This window comes from Trichechus manatus, unplaced genomic scaffold (genome assembly GCF_000243295.1).
Source record: "Trichechus manatus latirostris isolate Lorelei unplaced genomic scaffold, TriManLat1.0 scaffold00085, whole genome shotgun sequence".
NCBI classification, from domain to species: domain Eukaryota; kingdom Metazoa; phylum Chordata; class Mammalia; order Sirenia; family Trichechidae; genus Trichechus; species Trichechus manatus.
In genome coordinates, this window is record NW_004444021.1 from 8,325,374 (window position 1) to 8,343,230 (window position 17,857).

Here is a 17,857-nt window from a genome sequence, read left to right on the forward strand (position 1 = left end):
ACTGCAGATCACCAGTGCGGACTGCCTAACAGAGTAGCATCCTGCTAGAATAATAGCCAGATCACTAAGAGAGGACAAATTCCATCAAGAATTGCATTACATGCCCAAATACGTTGCACCTCATTTTGTCTTTGGCAAGGCAGATCAAATGTGAAGGGCCGGGCTCTGGACAAACATTCCCTGCTTTCTTCTCCACTAAGACCATCCTTCCAAGCCCTTCCACACCGCGGCTCCCTCCAGGGGGAACCCTGAAACCAGCTGTCCCTAGAACCAGAGATACCACAGTTCCGCCAGGTAAGAAGTGCCTCCTATAAAGCATCAGCAGCTGGATGGTAAGTGCCGGGATACCCTAGTTGGTGGAATGCAACAAGGTAGCGAAAAAAAACACCACACGACCCCTAATTGAAGCGCCAATAATCCGTGACCTTTTTTCGCGCGCCGACTTTGCCGGAAGTGACGCCAGCACGCGGCGTGCGAAGCCGCCCCACGGAAGAGGGAGAGGGAGAGTGAGGGGGGCTAGGGGCGGGGCACGGTCGCGGCTCCGTTTCCGGTGGCTCGTCGCTCTCGCTCACTCCAGCTGCAGCCGCTTTTGCCCGTGGCTGCTTCCTCCATCCTGGTATTTTTTGGAGCCTCCATCCTGGTTCTTCCAAAGTGCCCGGACCCAAAACAGGAAGTAAGTGCGATGGAACCTTCAGGTCCCAACCGCCGCCAGGGCCGCTCCGCCCAGTGGAGCCTGCCCGGCCCCCCCGCCGTCTGCTTGCTCCCGCCGGCCAGCGCTAGCTGCCCGAGCCCGGGCACTGCGGGCGGGGTCGGAGCCGGGCCTTCATGATGCTGAAGCCAGTGTTCCCGCACGCTCGGGCCACAGCCTATCTCCCGGGGCCGGTCCGGTGGCGGCAGCGGCTCGGGCTGCAGAACAGGGGAGCCAGCGGCCGTCGAGACGCAGTAGCAATCCGGCGGGGGCGGAAAATGGCGGCGGCTTCGGAGGATCTAAATGGCGCCGAGACCCCTGGGGGGTGGGGTGGGCCTGGAGCGTCGACAGAAAATTGGGTCGGGGCTTGGGGAGAGTAAGCAAGCCTTTTTGCTTTTTCGTGGTGTTATATGTTTGTTACATTTTCTGATTTTATTGTGTGGTCCCGTCAAGAAGAGAGAGGCTTGGGTGGGGTTGAGGGAGTTGGGGCGGTTCTCCCTTCAACCCCCCCCCCCATCTTTTTGGGTTCATTCTTATAATTTATGGTCCAGACAGAGTGAATCGGGGGTAGTTGGCTGAACTGTCTCTGCGAAGTCTTTTTAAAGGAGGGAGATAGGCGGAGGTTCGGGGAGATTTCCCATCCAAGCAAAGAACAGTAAAATGTGTCTGCAAAGTGGTAATATGTCCTGTTTTGTAGCGTTCCGAGGAAGCAGTTGTGTTTCTAAATCTTAGTGTCTTTTATATTGGACTTTGTTTCGAAACTGTCTCCAGGGACTTAGCATGTTTTATCCCAATCGCCACACTGAAGTATTTGAGAGTGGAAGTGGCCAAGTGCCATTCTGTGCAGGTAAATGATAACGGCGTGTGGTTTTATAATAAAAACGTTCGCTTTAGATATGGAGAGGATGATGATTCTATGGAAGGTAAATCTAGAATCTCTCGCTTGTGTTAAAATGATTGAATTTGTGTGATTGCTTTTCTCATAAGGTGAGTCGTGTACTTCTTTTCTGACAGTAGTAGAGGCTACTCGAGACATCGACAAAATGCTTTTTCTATAAGATTATTTTCTAATATTTGCTGTTTTAGAAGATTAAAGTACCATTTAGGAATTTTTCTGTATTAATTGTACCTAATTCGTGGAAGGCAATAACAATTTGTAGCTTTTAAGCTTCAAAGTAAAAAAAGATTATTCCATTGTGTGTTGAAAAGTTTTTAAATATAAAATCCATTTTTCTTTTTCAGTTAAGGAATTTCTTATTTTCCCGTTACTTAAGATTCTTTCGAGCTCTTTTTAAATTTGTGTTCCAAATAACTTTTTGAGGATTTTTTTTTGGGGGGGGGGTTCTTGTTGGTGTTTTTTTATTTTTTCGTCTAGTAATTTGAGTAATTTACGAACACCTTAACATTTTAACGTTTAAAAATTCTGGATGTGGTGATAATGAACCAAAAACTTTAGCTTTATTTACTGTGATGGTGTGGAGTGGTAATATTTTGCTTATTTGGTTAAGATTTAGAAATCTTGTTAAGGTTTAGGAAAAAAGTTACATTCCTTAACATTAGAAAAATTGTCATGCTTTTTGAGAGAATAAAATTCGATATGAGAATAAAGTTTTGTTTCTCTATTCAGGGAAACAGAACAGCTTGATCCTGTCTTGTAGGGGGGCGTGAAGAAATACATTTCATGATTTGGGGTTATTTTAGCTCCCATATACTGGGTGCTTTGTCTACCATCAAACAAGCTAATATATTTTTTTACTATTTTAGTTGATAGGCTCACCCCTAAATATGCTTTTTGGGACTGATCTAGAACCTGCATATTCTGCGTGAATCTGTTTAATTGATTGCAGTTGAGCTAGATGGTGGAGCCAAAATGCTCTTGCCCTGTCTTCATCAACATTTAATCAGTAAGTACTGGGCATTGCATACTTACTTAGACCTTTATGTTCATATTTTAGCAGTTATATGAATAAGTATATACTATGTAAACATTTTCCTCTGAGTGTTCAGGTTTTAGAAGTGTTTTGAGGGGAAGCAATCACCGAAAAAAAAATTAAGGCATTATGATTTGAGCTTCTAAAACAGGAAGGCTGGGACGTAGTTGTTGGTAGAGAATCATATCAAAAGTTTGGAGGAAAAAAAAAAACATACTTGTTGCCATCAATTCAATTCCGACTCATAGCGACCCTATAGGAGAGAGTAGGACTGCCCCATAGTTTCCAAAGAATGGCTGGTGGATTCGAAATGCTAGCAGCCGTAGCTCGCAACCACTGCACCATGAGAGCTCCTTATATCAAAAGTAGGAAGTAGGTATCCTCTTTACTCTTTAGTTTTTCTTTTTGGGTTTTTTTTTTGTTTTTTTTTTTTAAGCTCCCCTCTTTTTACAAACAATTTCTTCTATTTGTTTTTTAATGTGAAGAGAGGTGGTTATCTCATACCACCCCAAGGGTGCTTTGACTGTTGGGGGGAAAAGTTCATTTGTAAGATTAGTTAGATGTAACTTAGTATTTAATCCTAATCCAAAAAACGTAAACTTGCTACACCTTCCCTACATAATCCTTATCTTTCTATTCGCTTCATCACCCTTCCATCTACACACCTTAATTTTTATTGATTTATAATAAACTTGTATGTCCAAAAAACATCTCATTATTTTGAATAGTTGCTTTTTATTATGCTGTTAAGTATATTGGTTTAAATTAACACCTGTGAGGATGGATAAGCTGATGTGAAATAAGTGTCCTAGGGATTTACAGCCTGACAGATACTAAAAATTGACGGGGCTGGGAAGTGTTTTTGAAAAGTACTGAGGTGCTAGAGCACTTGCATTAAACACACATTTCTATCTGATGAAAAGATAATCAAAACTTCAGAACAGCAGCAAAACTGAGGAGAGGGTTCCACTTTTTTATATCATATTTAGAGGCTGCCTGTTTAACCCTGACGTGTTAACCTCTTGTGTTCTCAAAATGAAGTTGTTTGCAGTTTTTTTTTAAAGTCAAATTTTCTCTTAATACCATCATTTTTAGCCCTCTCCCCCTCTTTTTTCCTGTAGTAAAGGCTTCCCTAGGCACTAGTACTCTTTTTAAATGGTTTGGATTTCAGCTCTAAAAGTCTTTTCTATCTCCAAATGATATAAAATGATCTGAGAAAGTGAATTTACTGCCTAATGTTAAATATACAGATGTCAAATCTGTCTGGTGTTTGTTTGCTTTCGTATCATTTCTCCCTTTGTTTTCATATTTTTCTTCTGTAAAAAAAATTCTTGTAAATCACAAATACAGCTTTTGCTTTGATTTCCCAAAGATGAATGAGGAAAGATAAAGATAGCCCATTGAACGACTGAACACGAGAAAGAAGTCATCAAGAAAAAGCACACTGGAGAGCCCTTTATGAATGATGATAATTTTTTTTTATGTTACCTCCTTTTGTTTTTGGTTATGGGCATTGTTGTCAAGCCATTTCCCCAAGCACCTATTGTTAAAAGCTAATTGTTTACTTATTGTTGGGTGTTATGCAGCAAAAGAAATACTCATCAGGTTTTCTCACTGCTGGTGTGTTTTAGTATCTGCTGAGGTAGTATGTTTTAAGAATCAACGTAAATCAGAGGAATTTAGTGGTAATTGATATTTCCGTGTAAAGAGCTTCTGATGGTGTCTTGTATAAAATGGTCATTTTTTGTTTTTGTTTTGCTTTGTTTTGTTTTTTTTTGATTGTGGTAACTATATAACAATCTTTGCCATGTCAACATTCTTTACTGTGTATAATTCAGCGACATTGTGTTCATTATGTTGTGCTCAGTTTCAAATGGATGAAATCTTAAAATGTAGCCAAATACACATTGTAAGCTTCTGAATCATGCACTGGGTGAAAAATAACTATTTGTTTTTTAATAAGCAGTATGATTTTATTGCCAGATCAGGTCACCTTAAAGTGAGCCATACTACCAAGCAATTGCACTTTAATTAAATAATGAAATTGTTTTCAGTAGTTGATAATTGACGTTAACATTTTAAGCAGTTAAAAGCTATTTCAGTAGACTCCATTAACCTCTTTATTGGTATTTTGTGATACACGGTCATATTTTACCATCTTCAGAAGCCATAATGAACATTAGGTATCTTAATGAGCACTAGATATCTTAATTCAGTATGCTCTGTGTTTATCTCTAGTTCTGCTTCTCAAACCTTTCCACAGAGTACAGAAGAGTAACTCCCCAGGGACCTGGGACCACAGTCCAGAACATCGTATCTCAAATATAAAGTGTTTACATTCCTATCTTGAATAAAATCAGTACTCTAGAAGATGTTATTTTTATTTTGTGGCTGTGTTTATTTTTTGACATCCTTCTGTGTACCCATGTTCAGCATATGGGAATTTGTTACCTGTTGTGTTCATCTAAGATTTTTTGTTTAGCAAAAAAAGTCTCATTTTTTTAAAATAAAAACATTGTACATCTTTGAAATTCCTTATTATAAATCATTAAGCAAATTCCCTCTTAAGCATTTCCAGAGCCGTTATATGCAATGATACGTATGGTGGTAGTCAGTACCAGTCCTTTTGATACGTAAGTGCAGAAAAGATCATTGAAGATGTAACAGTATGATCTCAATATTGTAAAAACGATAAAAGGTGTGTTGATACAAGGATAAAAGACTTGGAAGATAATCACAGAAAGGTTAAGAAAGAATATGGGTCATCTTGGTAATAGATCAGAAAAAGACATCTGAAAACTAAATGTGTTCTTACTGCCTTATGGAAGTATGCCAGAAACTTTTGCCTCTAAGCCAGTGTTTCTCGATCTGTAATTCACCTGATGAAATTGTGGTGCTGTGTGTTCTGTAGCTTATTTTATATTCTCATGGAAGTATCTTATAATACTGTTTTTTCTACCATGTAGTCTCATCTTCCAATTTAGAATCACAACTCTAAGCATCTAAGGATAACAACTGTTGGCTCCTGTGATTCTCATGATCTCCACTAATAGCATCTAGCCCTCTCCTCATACAGGTGCTGTGCCTGGGAACTGATAACAATTGATGGAATTAGCCCCAACAAGCTAGGAAGAAAGCTTTTAAGTTTTAAGCTTGCCACTTCTTTCCGTGGTTGGTTCTGTTTTTTTAGAAGGTGTTTGACACTTAATTGCCCAGATAATCAGGACAATTATGTAGACTCAGTTTGATGGATAAAAAATAATCAATTCAATAAAAACCTTACATCAATACTGGAATGGAGAGTAGGGCTAAGGACTCATTTCTGTAATTTATCTCAGTGTTAAGTAAGTTTTTCAGGGTTGTTTCTTCTACCCTTTCTTGTTCAGCTAGGTTATTGTGTGTTAAATAAGCTTATCTTGTTCTTGGGAGTTATAAATAAAAACAAAAATTTCTCATTTAAGTGTAAAGATGCATATATAAAACCAAAACCCACTTTGATCAGGTTGATTCTGACTCAGTGATCCTGTAGGCAGGGATGGGTTACTCAATAAGCAAGGTATGCACAGGCTTACTGATCTGTTGTGCACAATTTCTCCTGTTTTTCACCACCACCTCTCTAATGTGAAACCTATGTGAAATTGTGCACTGCAGGTTAGTAAGAACACAAGCCCGCGTGTACTTTGCTTACTGGTAAATCTGCCCCTGCCTGTAGGACAGTAGAACTGCCTCATAGGGTTTCCAAGGCCATAAGTTTTTGTTTGTTTGTTTGTTTGTTTTAATTGTTGTACTTTAAGTGAAAGTTTACAATTGAAGTTAGTCTCTCATACAAAAATTTATACTTACATTGTTGTATGACCCTAATTGCTTTCCCTGTACTGTGACAGCACACTCCTCCTTTCCACCCCGATCTCCGGTGTTCATTCAACCAGCTCCTGACCCTCTCTGCCTTCCCATCTCACCCCTGGACAGGAGCTGCCCATTTAGTCTCAAGTATCTACTTGAGCTAAGAAGCACACTCTTCGCGAGTATCATTTTATGTGACTGGACTAGGGTCCAGTCTAATCTTTGAAGAGGTGGCTTCGGGAATGGTTTTAGTTCTGGGTTGACAGAGTCTGGGGGCCACGCTTTCTGGGGTTCCTCCAGTCTCAGACCATTAAGTCTGGTCTTTTTACTAGAATTTGAGTTCTGCACCCCACTTTTCTCCTGCTCCATCAAGGACTATGTTGTATGCCCTGTCAGGGTAGTCATTGATGGTAGCCAGGCATCATCTAGTTCTTCTGGTCTCAGGCTGATGCAGTCTCTGGTTTATGTGGCCCTTTCTGTCTCTTGAACCATAAGTCTTAACAGAAGCAGACTGCCACATCTTTTTCCCAAGGAGTGGCTAGTTGGTTCAAACCACTGACTTTTCGGTTAGCAACCAAGCGCTTAACCACAGCACCACCCCTTAAAACTGTTGTCGTCGAGTTGATTCTGCCTCATAGTGACCCTATAGGACAGAGTAGAGCTGCCCCATAGGGTTCCCAAGGAGCACCTGGTGGATTTGAACTGCCAGCCTTTTGTTTAGCAGCCAGGCTCTTAACCACTGAGCCACCAGAGCTCCTTAAATATGAATACATAAACAAAAACCCATTACCATCGAGTCAGTTCCGATTCATAACGACCCTATAGGACTGAGTAGAATGGCCTCATAAGGTTTCCTAGGCTGTAATCTTTACAGAAGCAAACTGCCACATCCTCCTGCAGAGCCACTGGTGGGTTCAAACTGCCGACATTTGGGTTAGTAGCCGAACACTTAATCACTACACCACCAGGGTACACATATACCAAAAAAACCAAACCTATTGCCGTTGAGTTGATTCCAACTAATAGAGACCCTATAGGACAGGATGGAACTGCCCTATAGGGATTCCATGGATTCAAAATGCCAACCTTTTGGTTAGTAGCCATAGCTCTTATCCACTGTGCCACCAGGGTTCCAGGATGCCTATGTAGGAATTTATATATACAGCTGAACTGTGAGCCAGAATGTGGCAGGACTGCCTTATTTTCTGGGTCTCACAAGTTTTGCAGCTTTAACAGGGTAAAGTCTTAGCACTTTTCTGTTGCTTGTTTTAGTGGAAAATATTTGAGTTTTCCTTCTTAGACAGGTTACTGCCTTACACAGGTCCAGCTTTCACAGGTTTTACTGTAAATGTTTTGCACCACATTTCAGATTTTTGAATTTTTAAGGTGGTGTTTGTGGTTTAAGATATCCACCAAATGATGGAGATGTGCCAAAATTCCACTTTACTACTTAAAATGACTTAAGAATTTTTTACTTTTTCCTCTGTTACATCTCCTTGTTTGTAGTTAAGGTAAAAGTAGTATATTTGGTGTAAACCTGTTATAAAGAAAGAATATTGAAATGGGCTAATGGTATTTATTTGCCCCAAATGGGACCGAAGTGTTGGTAGAAATGGGGATCTTCCTGAAATTTTCCCTGGTAAACCAAATGAAGAGGGGGTCCAGAGGTTGTTAAGCATAGTTTCACGTATAATAAATTGGAATCAAACCAAAAAAAACAAACCTGTTGCTGGCAAGTCAATTCTGACTCATAGCGACCCTATAGGACAGAGTAGAACTGCGCCATAGGGTTTCCAAGGAGTGGCTGGTGGATTCAAACTGCCAGCCTTTTGGCTGGCAGCTGTAGCTCTTAACCACTGAGCCATCAGGGCTCCATTGAATTGGAATAGAGGCTCTAAATTACTCAACTTTATACCCTGCTGTCATAAGTTGGTTTATTCACCATAATTTCTCAGCTGCTCTGACAGTCACATACAAATGTGCTCTTCTAAATAATGGCTGTCTTGACCGCACTGTAGCTGGTATCCCCTGCCTTCAAAGTTAAACCTCACAAAAGAGGTGTCTGTAGTTTTTTATTCACTACTCCCCATTCTGTGTATTCCAGTAGGGCTTCTGTCCCCACTACACTGAAACTACTTTTGTCAAGGTCACCGTTGTTCTTCATATTGCCAGGTAGAATAGTCACTTCTCTAGTGGTTAAGAGCTTGGCTGCTAACCAAAAGGTCTGCAGTTCAAATCCACCAGCTATTCCTTGGAAACCTTATGGGGACAGTTCTACTTTGTCCTGTAGGGTCACTGTGAGTTGGAATCGAGTCAATGGTAACAAATTTTTTTTAAAGACTCCTTGAAAAAGGTCTTCTTTCACTGGCTGGTCATGTTTAGTTTCCTTTGCTTGATTGTCTGCTGCTTGACTTCCCGCTGGAACTGGAATATTAGGCTGCGTTCTGTAACCTCTCTGGTCTTAAACAAATTGACTAACTTCTGTAGGCCTGATGGGCTCCAGTTTGTATATACAACTACCGGCTTGGCATCTTCACTTGAATGGCTTATAAATACACCTAAGTGCCTCAAAACTCATTTGGCTGTTCAATCTCAAAGCATAGGAATCATCTTGCAATAACTCTCCTTTACTTAAGCTTCATCTTGTCAGCCTTACCTTCAAAATAATACCCTCTGTCCAGACTCCTCTTTCATTGCTGCCATCCATTCCAAACCACAATCATCTCTTGTCTTCCTAACTTGTTCCCTTGTTATCCACTCCCTATACTGGAGCCTTGGTGGCGCAGTGGTTAAGAGCTGCCATTATTAACCAAAAGGTCGGCAGTTCAAACACACCAGCTGCTCCTTGGAAACCCTATGGAGTACTTCTCCTCTGTCCTGTAGAGTCACGATGAGTTGGTATCGATTCCACAGCAGCAGGTTTCGTTTTTGGTTTTGGTATACTGCAGTCTGAGTGATCTTTTTAAAGTGTAATTTTTATTCCCCAGCTTAAAACCCTTCAGGATTTTCAAGGCCCTGTGGGATCTGCCCCTGTCTGTATCTCCAACCTCAGTTTCATCCACTCTCCCTCTTGCTCAAAAGCTTCTGCCATACTGACTGTAGTTTTTCCTTCCAGAACGCCATCAGGTCATACCTTAGGGACTTTGCTCTTACTAATCAAGTTGCTGGCTTGCAGTGGTGTGTCATTATCTTTGTGGATGAGGCAATGAAAGTAGCCATTAAGGTATATTTCAGCGTTTGTGGTATGATACTTATTTCTGTAAAAGGGGTATATGTAGTGGGGAGAGGTCTTTAGGTGTATTAACTTATATATATGCATAAAATAACTGGAGAGAAGCACAAGAAATTGGTAACATTATTTGCCTCCAAGGAGAGAAGTGGATGACTTGGGAACTAGAGTGGAAGACTTTTCACGGTATAATCTTTACCTTTCAAATTTAGAAGGCATGTCAGTATGTTGCCTATTAAAAATAAAAACCAGGTCAGCTTCTTAAATATTAATAAATACACTCATCATATAGCTCTAACTACAGGAGGAAAAAGTTGAGAGCATATATCTAAGGTGACAGGGTAAAAAAAAGCTATATTCACAGTGTGTAGGTAAGAGTGCCTGGCACATAGTACGTATGTGGTATGTATTTGTTGATTTAACAAATATGCTTTTTAATTGCAAAGCAGTATAGAACCATCTACTAATTTGTAACATGAGTTATAGAACTTTAAAAGATGATAAAGCAAAATTCCTCTCTTAAAATAGTACACAGCATGGAATTACCTCTAACCAATACAGGTTATCAAGAATGAAATGTTTTCTTTCATTTAGCTATTTCAGATCCTGTTTTCCTTGTACTATTAAATATTTCACAATAACTTCTCAAATCCACCTTTATTTTTTATTTTTCACAAAGTTTTAGATTAACTTGGCTCCTAAGTTGACATTCATTAAAATGGTAAACCAGTGACCATTTTTCACCTATAAAATAAACAGTTGTGCTGTTTTTTTGCTTTGAGGTTTCTTATTAAATGAAGAAACTGGCAAGGTATCAGGAGTAGACTTTATACCTCAGTGGTTGGGATATAAATTTGTAGAGCCTTTCTGGCATATAAATTGTAGTATGATTTTAAAGTTCTAAATTTTTTCATATCGTTTGAATAATTTTCACTTATTAATGTAGTTTAAGGAAATAGATTGTATAAAGATGTTTGTTGCAGTATAGGTTAAGGAAATAAAAAATTGGCAACAACATAAATGTCATTGATAGGGAAATTGTTAAATAATGTCACATTTTTTATGTAGTGTAAGTTTTAAATGATACCCATTGCAGTTGAATCCGACTCATAGCGACCCTATGGGAGAGAATAGAGGTGCCCTGTAGGGTTTCAAAGGAGCAGCTGGTGGATTCCAACTGCCTACCTTTTGGTTAGCAGCTGAGCTCTTAACCACTGTGCCACTAGTGCTTCAAGAATGATTAAATAGAGAGCATATTAAATGTCTAGTTTGGAGTCCTTCATACAGTAACTTTCTAACATAAATGAACCTAAAAAGCAGGGTATAAAAATTATATGTATCCTATAGTATCATATATGCACAGACTCCAAGAGGTAACGCTCAGAAGGAACGGCACCAAAGAGTTAATTATAGCCTCATTTTGGTGAGTTTATCAATTTTAATCCCTTTTTATTATTTTACAATTGGTTTTGCACATTTCTTTCCCCCATTTTTGCAGTATGGTGAAATCAGCTTTTTAAAACTCAGCTTTTAAATAAAGTCTAATGAATTCAGAAATGAGAACAGCTTCATGAAATTTAACAGCTGCCTGGATGTTTTCCTAGCAGGATGTATACCTTCTCCACTAGAAATTTATTTGTGGTAATTCTCAAACATAACCATCTTGGAGATAGAGCAGTTCTAATTAGAATGCTTCAAAAATGAGAATTTTGATCCTTCGTTTTTGCTAAAATACCACCCTTAAACCTCAAATCCTACTTTTTTAAAAAAGTTTTTTGTTTGCTCTTTAGGATGAAGAAGCCTACTGTAAGAAACCTTTAGAAATCAATCATTTTATATTTTGTATGGTCTCATATTGCATTTAAGAGTTTACTTGTAATTTACATTTTTCTAGCCCAGTTATTTAAAGATTCTCCCCCCCAACACACAACACAGATCCCTACATGGGGTTCACTTATCATCTTAAAATGTTTTCTGAATGGATAGATATCATATGAATTTTAATGCTTTAAAATGAAATTGGGTATATATAAGCAGGTGTTAAAAATAAATTATTATAAAGAAAAATATAGTTTCTAATAATATGTATGGAACTGTATTGTTTGGGTCATGCTACATATTGGTACCAAGGTCTGTAGTTCATAGAACCACTAGCACATTTGAATATGATTATTTTTTCCAGAGACTGTTTAACTGCCTGATGAGAGACAACTTGCATTGAAAAACTGCCTGTAAACTTACTTAGTAGGTATAGCACCTCATCATTTCTGCCCTTCATTGGGGAATATTTCTAGAAGCTGATTCCTTAAAAGTCTACTTAAAGAATTCTGGTTTTATCATTCTTCTAGTTGAGACGGCACAGAGGCTTAAGGCTAGAGTATCATCAGTGTACTGCTAGCACGTAGTTGTTTTCACTAAACCTAATTGTGTAATGCTGTTACTTTTTCAGAGTGTTGCAGAGGTGGAAACATGGGGGTGAAACAATCTGGATAACATGAAAGTGATGCTGGTGGCTAAGGGCAGGCGACTTGATTCCGTGGGAAGGGCTGTAGCTGATCCATCCATTGTCCAGGTAAGCCTGCCTTTGTTCCAGTGGCCTCACCTCATAAATTTGCAAATTTTAGTCATAAGTGAATCATGATTTCTATTTATCTTTCGTTTGGGAATGGCATCATTACCAATGTAACATGAATGATGTATTTTTAAAATAATAATTTATATAGTAAAACTTTAATAAATTACCAGATTTTTGCCAAAGAAAAATGCAGTTGCCTAATTGGTAAATAAATAAATGGACTAATATCTTGTGTATACCTGTAAAAAAGCATTTTGGAAAAATGATTCTTAGGTCAAGGTGAAAGTTTTGATGAGTCTTCTGCTAAAGAATCACAGATTAAACACCTATTTGAATATTATCACAATGCTGCCAGTAAAAAAATAACGAAAAAAGTGGTGAGAGTTTTTCTGAATATGACAAATAGCTTAGAACTTCTTTCATTGGATGTGATGAAACAAGTCTTTTTAAAAAGTAAATGCTGTAGATTTTTAAATATTCATAATGGTCAGAGTCTTGCAGATTATTACATTTAAGTAATGGGTATAAACTTTTGGAATATGAACTGTCATTGCAATTTGGCATAAAGAACACTATAGGCAGATACCCAGACAAAATTTTTGTTGTTGTTATGTTTGTTTGTTTGTTTGTTTGGAGGCAGGCAGGAGACTGTTTTGTGTTTCTGTCTGGAAATGACTTTTTAAATGCTAATGTGGAGCCTATTATTGTACAGGTTTGAGTATGAGCACAGTTGAAGAGGATTCTGACACAGTGACAGTTGAAACTGTGAACTCTGTGACTTTGACTCAGGACACAGAAGGAAATCTCATTCTTCATTGCCCTCAGAATGGTAGGAGAAATTGCTGAAATATAATTAAGAATCTTTGGATTTCTGAATTCCATGTCACTTATGATTCCTGTTATCCAGATAGACAGTTAGGCTAATAGAGTACAAAGAGAGGGTTATGTCATTGAATCGTGATTTTTTTAATTAATTTTGTGTTTCTTTATATCTTTAAATTTACCATAAATTTTAGCCGTTATCTGTCTCATAGCTATTTTATAAATAGAATCTGTTGAGCCTCCAGAGATGATGGTGGAAAAAGTATAATATACTTAATCTTTTATACTGTTTGGTGCTAGCAGTTTATTTAGTACATTAGAAAATGTATAAGTAGTCCTGCCAATAGAAATAGGAAACTTTTTTTTTCATTGTTGGAACTTGTGTTAGAGAATTTTATATAAGTATTTGAACAGGCTTTAATGTGATCACCTGTAATGAATTGAGATTCAGCAGCCTTGAAGCTTTCTTGTTACTTCTCTACCTGCTCCTTATTTTATTTATTTAACATTTAAGTTCATCTTTATTCATCATAGATTCTGTCTTCTGCTCTGTGGGTTATTTCATGCAAACTTGTGCCTATATTAAAATGACTCAAACGTCTCTCTTTATTCTGAATTCTCTGCACTTCTCATAAAACCAACCAAACCAAACCATTGCCATCAAGTTGATTCCGACTCATAGTGACCCTACAGGACAGAGTAGAACTGCCCCACGGGGTTTGCAAGCAGCACCTGCTGGATTCGAACTGCCAACCTTTTGGTTAGCAGCTGAACTCTTAACCGCTACACCACCAGGATTTCTGTGCTTCTCACAGGCACCTTAAATTTAACGTATCCCAAACTGAATTCTTGTTTCAAACACTTCCCAAACCTAGTTCTCTTTTCTTTTCCTTTCTCAGTCAGCTTCATTACATAGTATCCCACATCATAAACATAAGTAAAAATAAATTCCTTCTTTCATTTTCATGTCCATTCTATCATGAAGTCTTGTTGATAGTATTATTTCTGGAATTCTTCTCTGTCCCAAGTCACTCAAGATCAGATTCTCAGTTCTTACCTTGGTAGCTCTAATACCCTTTTGACCATCCTCCCATTTCTAATTCATCTTTCAAACCACTGGTAGAATTGGTCATGATAACTCAGTGGCACAAAAAAGGTTTTTTAAAGCCTTCCATGTTTTAGAATATAGGTTAATTAGGTTCTTTAATTTGACACATAGGCCTCCCATCATCTCAGCTTTTCTTCAGCCTTACCTCCTAAGACTTCCACATACCTATGTTCTAGCAGTTCAGAAACTTTTTATTTTTCTAACATAACTCAAGGATTTCATACCTCAATGTTGTTTGTTCTTGTGCGCCATCAAGTCGATTCTGAATTCATAGCGACCCTATATGACAGAGTATAACTGTCCCATAGGGTTTCCTAGGCTGTCAAGGATTTCATTTTACTTGGATCCACAATCAATGTCTGTGAAAGCAGCAGTCAAAAATCAAATGACGTATTGCATTGGGCAAATCTGCCGCAAAAGACCTCTTTAAAGTGTTAAAAAGCAAAAATGTCACCTTGAGGACTAAGGTGCGCCTGACCCAAGCCATGGTATTTTCGGTTGCCTCATATGCATGGGAAAGCTGGACTGAATAAGGAAGACCAAAGAAGAGTTGATGCATTTGAATTATGGTGTTGGTGAAGAATATTAAACATAACCATGGACTGCCAGAAGAACAAACAAATACGTCTTGGAAGAAGTATAGCCAGAATGCTCCTTAGAAGCGAGGATGGTGAGACTTTGTACTTTGGACATGTCATCAAGAGGAACTAGTCCCTTGGAGAAGGACATCATGCTTGGTAAAGTAGAGGTTCAGCGAAAAAGAGGAAGACCCTCAATGAGATGGATTGACGTAGTGGTTGCAACAATGGGCTCAAACATAGCAGCGATTGTGAGGATGGTGCAGGACCAGGCAGTTTTTCATTCTGTTGTACATTGGGTTGCTATGAGCTGGAACCAACTGGACGGCACCTAACAACAGCAACAGCAGTCTTTACGGGAGCAGATAGCCAGGTCTTTTCTCCTGTGGAGTCGCTGGTGGGTTCAAACTGCCTACCTTTCAGTAGCAGCTGAATGCTTAACCATTGCGCCACCAGGGCTCCTTTCACATCTCAATGCCATTGCCCATATTACTTCAACTGCCAGAAATAATCATTTTCCCCTGGCTTCTGTTTTCTCTTTTAAGTTCAGGATACCTCCTCCAGAAAACCTTCTCTCACCTTCTAGCTTAAATTAAACACTTCTTTTTCGTGCTTCCATAACAGCCTTTTCTTTCTACTTTCCTAGCTTTTATTGCAGTACTTGGAAATTGTTAGTTTAGACATCTCCTCTGCTACACTTTGGGCTCCTTGAAAGTCAAGACATCTTTCATTGTCGTGTCCTCAGCCCTTAGCACATAGTAGGTACTCAGTAAATGTAGATGAATCAACAATCTATGTATTAAAATAACAAGCCCCTGTCTTTACATGTGAAGTATATGGAAAGCCAGATAGTTAACAGCATAAAAGTGTGATGCCTCAAAAGGTGGCACCTTTGTTCATAGTTCATGGTCCTAAGAATAGGAGCTGAGGTACTACTGCACTAGACAAAGAGAAGGCAGTATCTTTTTGAATCCTTGTTGCACAAATGGGATTAGTGAACTGAGCAAATTGATAAGAAGATTGTTCTAGAGTCATTACTAGTTGGAGATTTTAGTTTTTTCCTAATTGGTGTAAAGTTTTTGAGATTTTTGTTTGGTGTTGTGTTTTGTTTTGTTTTCATTAGAAGCTGATGAAATAGACTCAGAAGATAGTACTGAACCTCCGCATAAAAGGCTTTGTTTGTCCTCTGAGGATGATCAGAGTATTGATGATTCTACTCCTTGCATATCAGTTGTTGCACTTCCACGTAAGTCACTGTTGTCTTAAGAATATAGAGTTATCTTTTGAGATTGAATTATAACTTGCGAGAGACTCAATTGAATCTAAGAGTTGGCATTTCTAGGTAGGCTTGGACCAATGATTTTTCTCAGCTCTGAATACTTTTATACAGTGCCTAATTCAATTTTCGCAATAATTCTATTAAGCAGTGTTTCTCAACCTTTTTAAAATTATTACTTCCCAGGAGCCATTTGTAGACTTTTTCTTATCACTTCCGCCCAGCCCCTGCCAGTGAAATTTTAATACCACAGATAATACTGTATTATTTTTATGTGTCCCATAATCTAAACTCATTGCCATCAAGTCAATTTCGACTCTTAGTGACCCTATAGGACAGAGTAGAACTGCCTCATGGGTTTCCAAGTCTATAAATCTTTACAGGAGCAGACTGCCACATCTTTCTCTTGCGAAGCAGCTGGTAGGTTCAAACTGCCAACCTTTTGGTTAGCAGCCAAGCGCTTAACCACCGTGCCACCTTTGTTCATAAAGAGAGTAAGACTTTTTCACTTACTCCACAAGAACCAGTTTTCACATTCTTTCAGAAAGCATTCTCTAGGGTAGGTATTATTATTATTATCCCTGTTTTATAGATAGGAAACGGAGGCACAGAGTTACAATGTTGTTGTTGTTTGTTAGGTGCTGTCCAGTTGATTCCGACTCATAGCAACCCATTGTGACCAAGTAGAACTGCACCTTAGGGTTTCCTAGGCTATAATCTTTGCAGAAGCAGATCACTAGGTTTTTTTCCTGAGGAGCTGCTGGGTGAGTTCATACAGCCAACCTTTCAGTTAGCAGCTGAGTGCTTAACTGTTGCACCAGCAGGGTTCCTTGAGATATATAATAAGTTGTCTAAAATCATGCCCAAGCAGTCTGGTTCCCGTAGTTTCCCATAGTTCATACTGTTAACACCAATACTGTTCTGCCTTTTCACATGATACAGTCTTTATGAAAGTTGGAGAGAAGCCTAATTAGTTTAGTCTCAGTAAGAAAGTTCTTAACATGTTTATATTCCAAGGTTATTTAGAGTAGACTAGGTTCTAGAGGTGTAGTATTTCAGGTGGAATACCATTGGAGAAAGTATACAAACACACTGACTGTGAGGTTAGATTACATTTCTGATTGCATCTCTCAAAGGATATGGAATCTTGTTGAAGTGTGGTGACCTCACAAAGCTGCAGCAGATGTCATAGTTCATGGTGGTGGAGGTGAGGAACATGGCTCTTGGTGGCATTGTCAGTGTAAAGGATTCTTGCCATATCTGGGAACTTTGATTTTGCACTCGGCATCAAGCACAATCACACCTTTATCCACTGGGAGAGAGAAAAAAACTCAGTTTTCAGTATAAGAAATCGTGTCTTCACAAGTAGATAATGTACTTTGTATTTAGAGTTAATTACTAAATTGGACAGTAAGAAACGATTTTACATCAATTTACTATGAGACTTTTATGAAAAGCAGTACTAGTATTCATATTGCTTCCACTGTGGTATATACAAGCATAACGTATTTCTAATTAAATGATATTTTTCCTCCTAATGACGATTCATATGTTTTTTAGAACTCTTTCCTAATTTGACCGTTGTTATGCTGTGATTCAGTTTTCAGACTGGATTGACCTGTCTGCAGAGATGGAATCCTATATGAACATTTTCTAAGCTGGAATTTTTTTTTTTTTTAAATTGTACTTCATTTGAAAGTTTACAGAGCAAATAGTTTCTCATGAAACAGTAATACACATATTGTTTTATGACATTGGTTAACAACCCCATGACATGTCAACCCTCTCCCTTCTCGACCTTTTTTTT

General features: G+C 38.6%; 1 protein-coding gene across 5 annotated transcripts in view; it reads left to right on the top strand.

Annotated features, from left to right (window-relative positions):
- Nucleotides 1-537: 537 nt before the first annotated feature.
- Nucleotides 538-17,857, top strand: part of DMTF1 (cyclin D binding myb like transcription factor 1) — a 52,737-nt gene continuing 35,417 nt past the window's right edge. Inside the window, exons 1-5 of one of the 5 annotated variants that reach the window (XM_023736046.1) lie at nt 554-673; nt 2,453-2,592; nt 12,141-12,263; nt 12,979-13,095; nt 15,898-16,020. In XM_023736046.1, coding sequence (XP_023591814.1) covers nt 12,987-13,095; nt 15,898-16,020 — 232 coding nt within the window. In that variant the 5' untranslated portion in view covers nt 554-673; nt 2,453-2,592; nt 12,141-12,263; nt 12,979-12,986. Of the gene's footprint in view, nt 674-1,156; nt 2,593-12,140; nt 12,264-12,978; nt 13,096-15,897; nt 16,021-17,857 lie in introns of those variants that run through there. The other 4 variants (XM_023736047.1, XM_004381482.2, XM_023736045.1 and 1 more) reach the window with 4 other exon arrangements.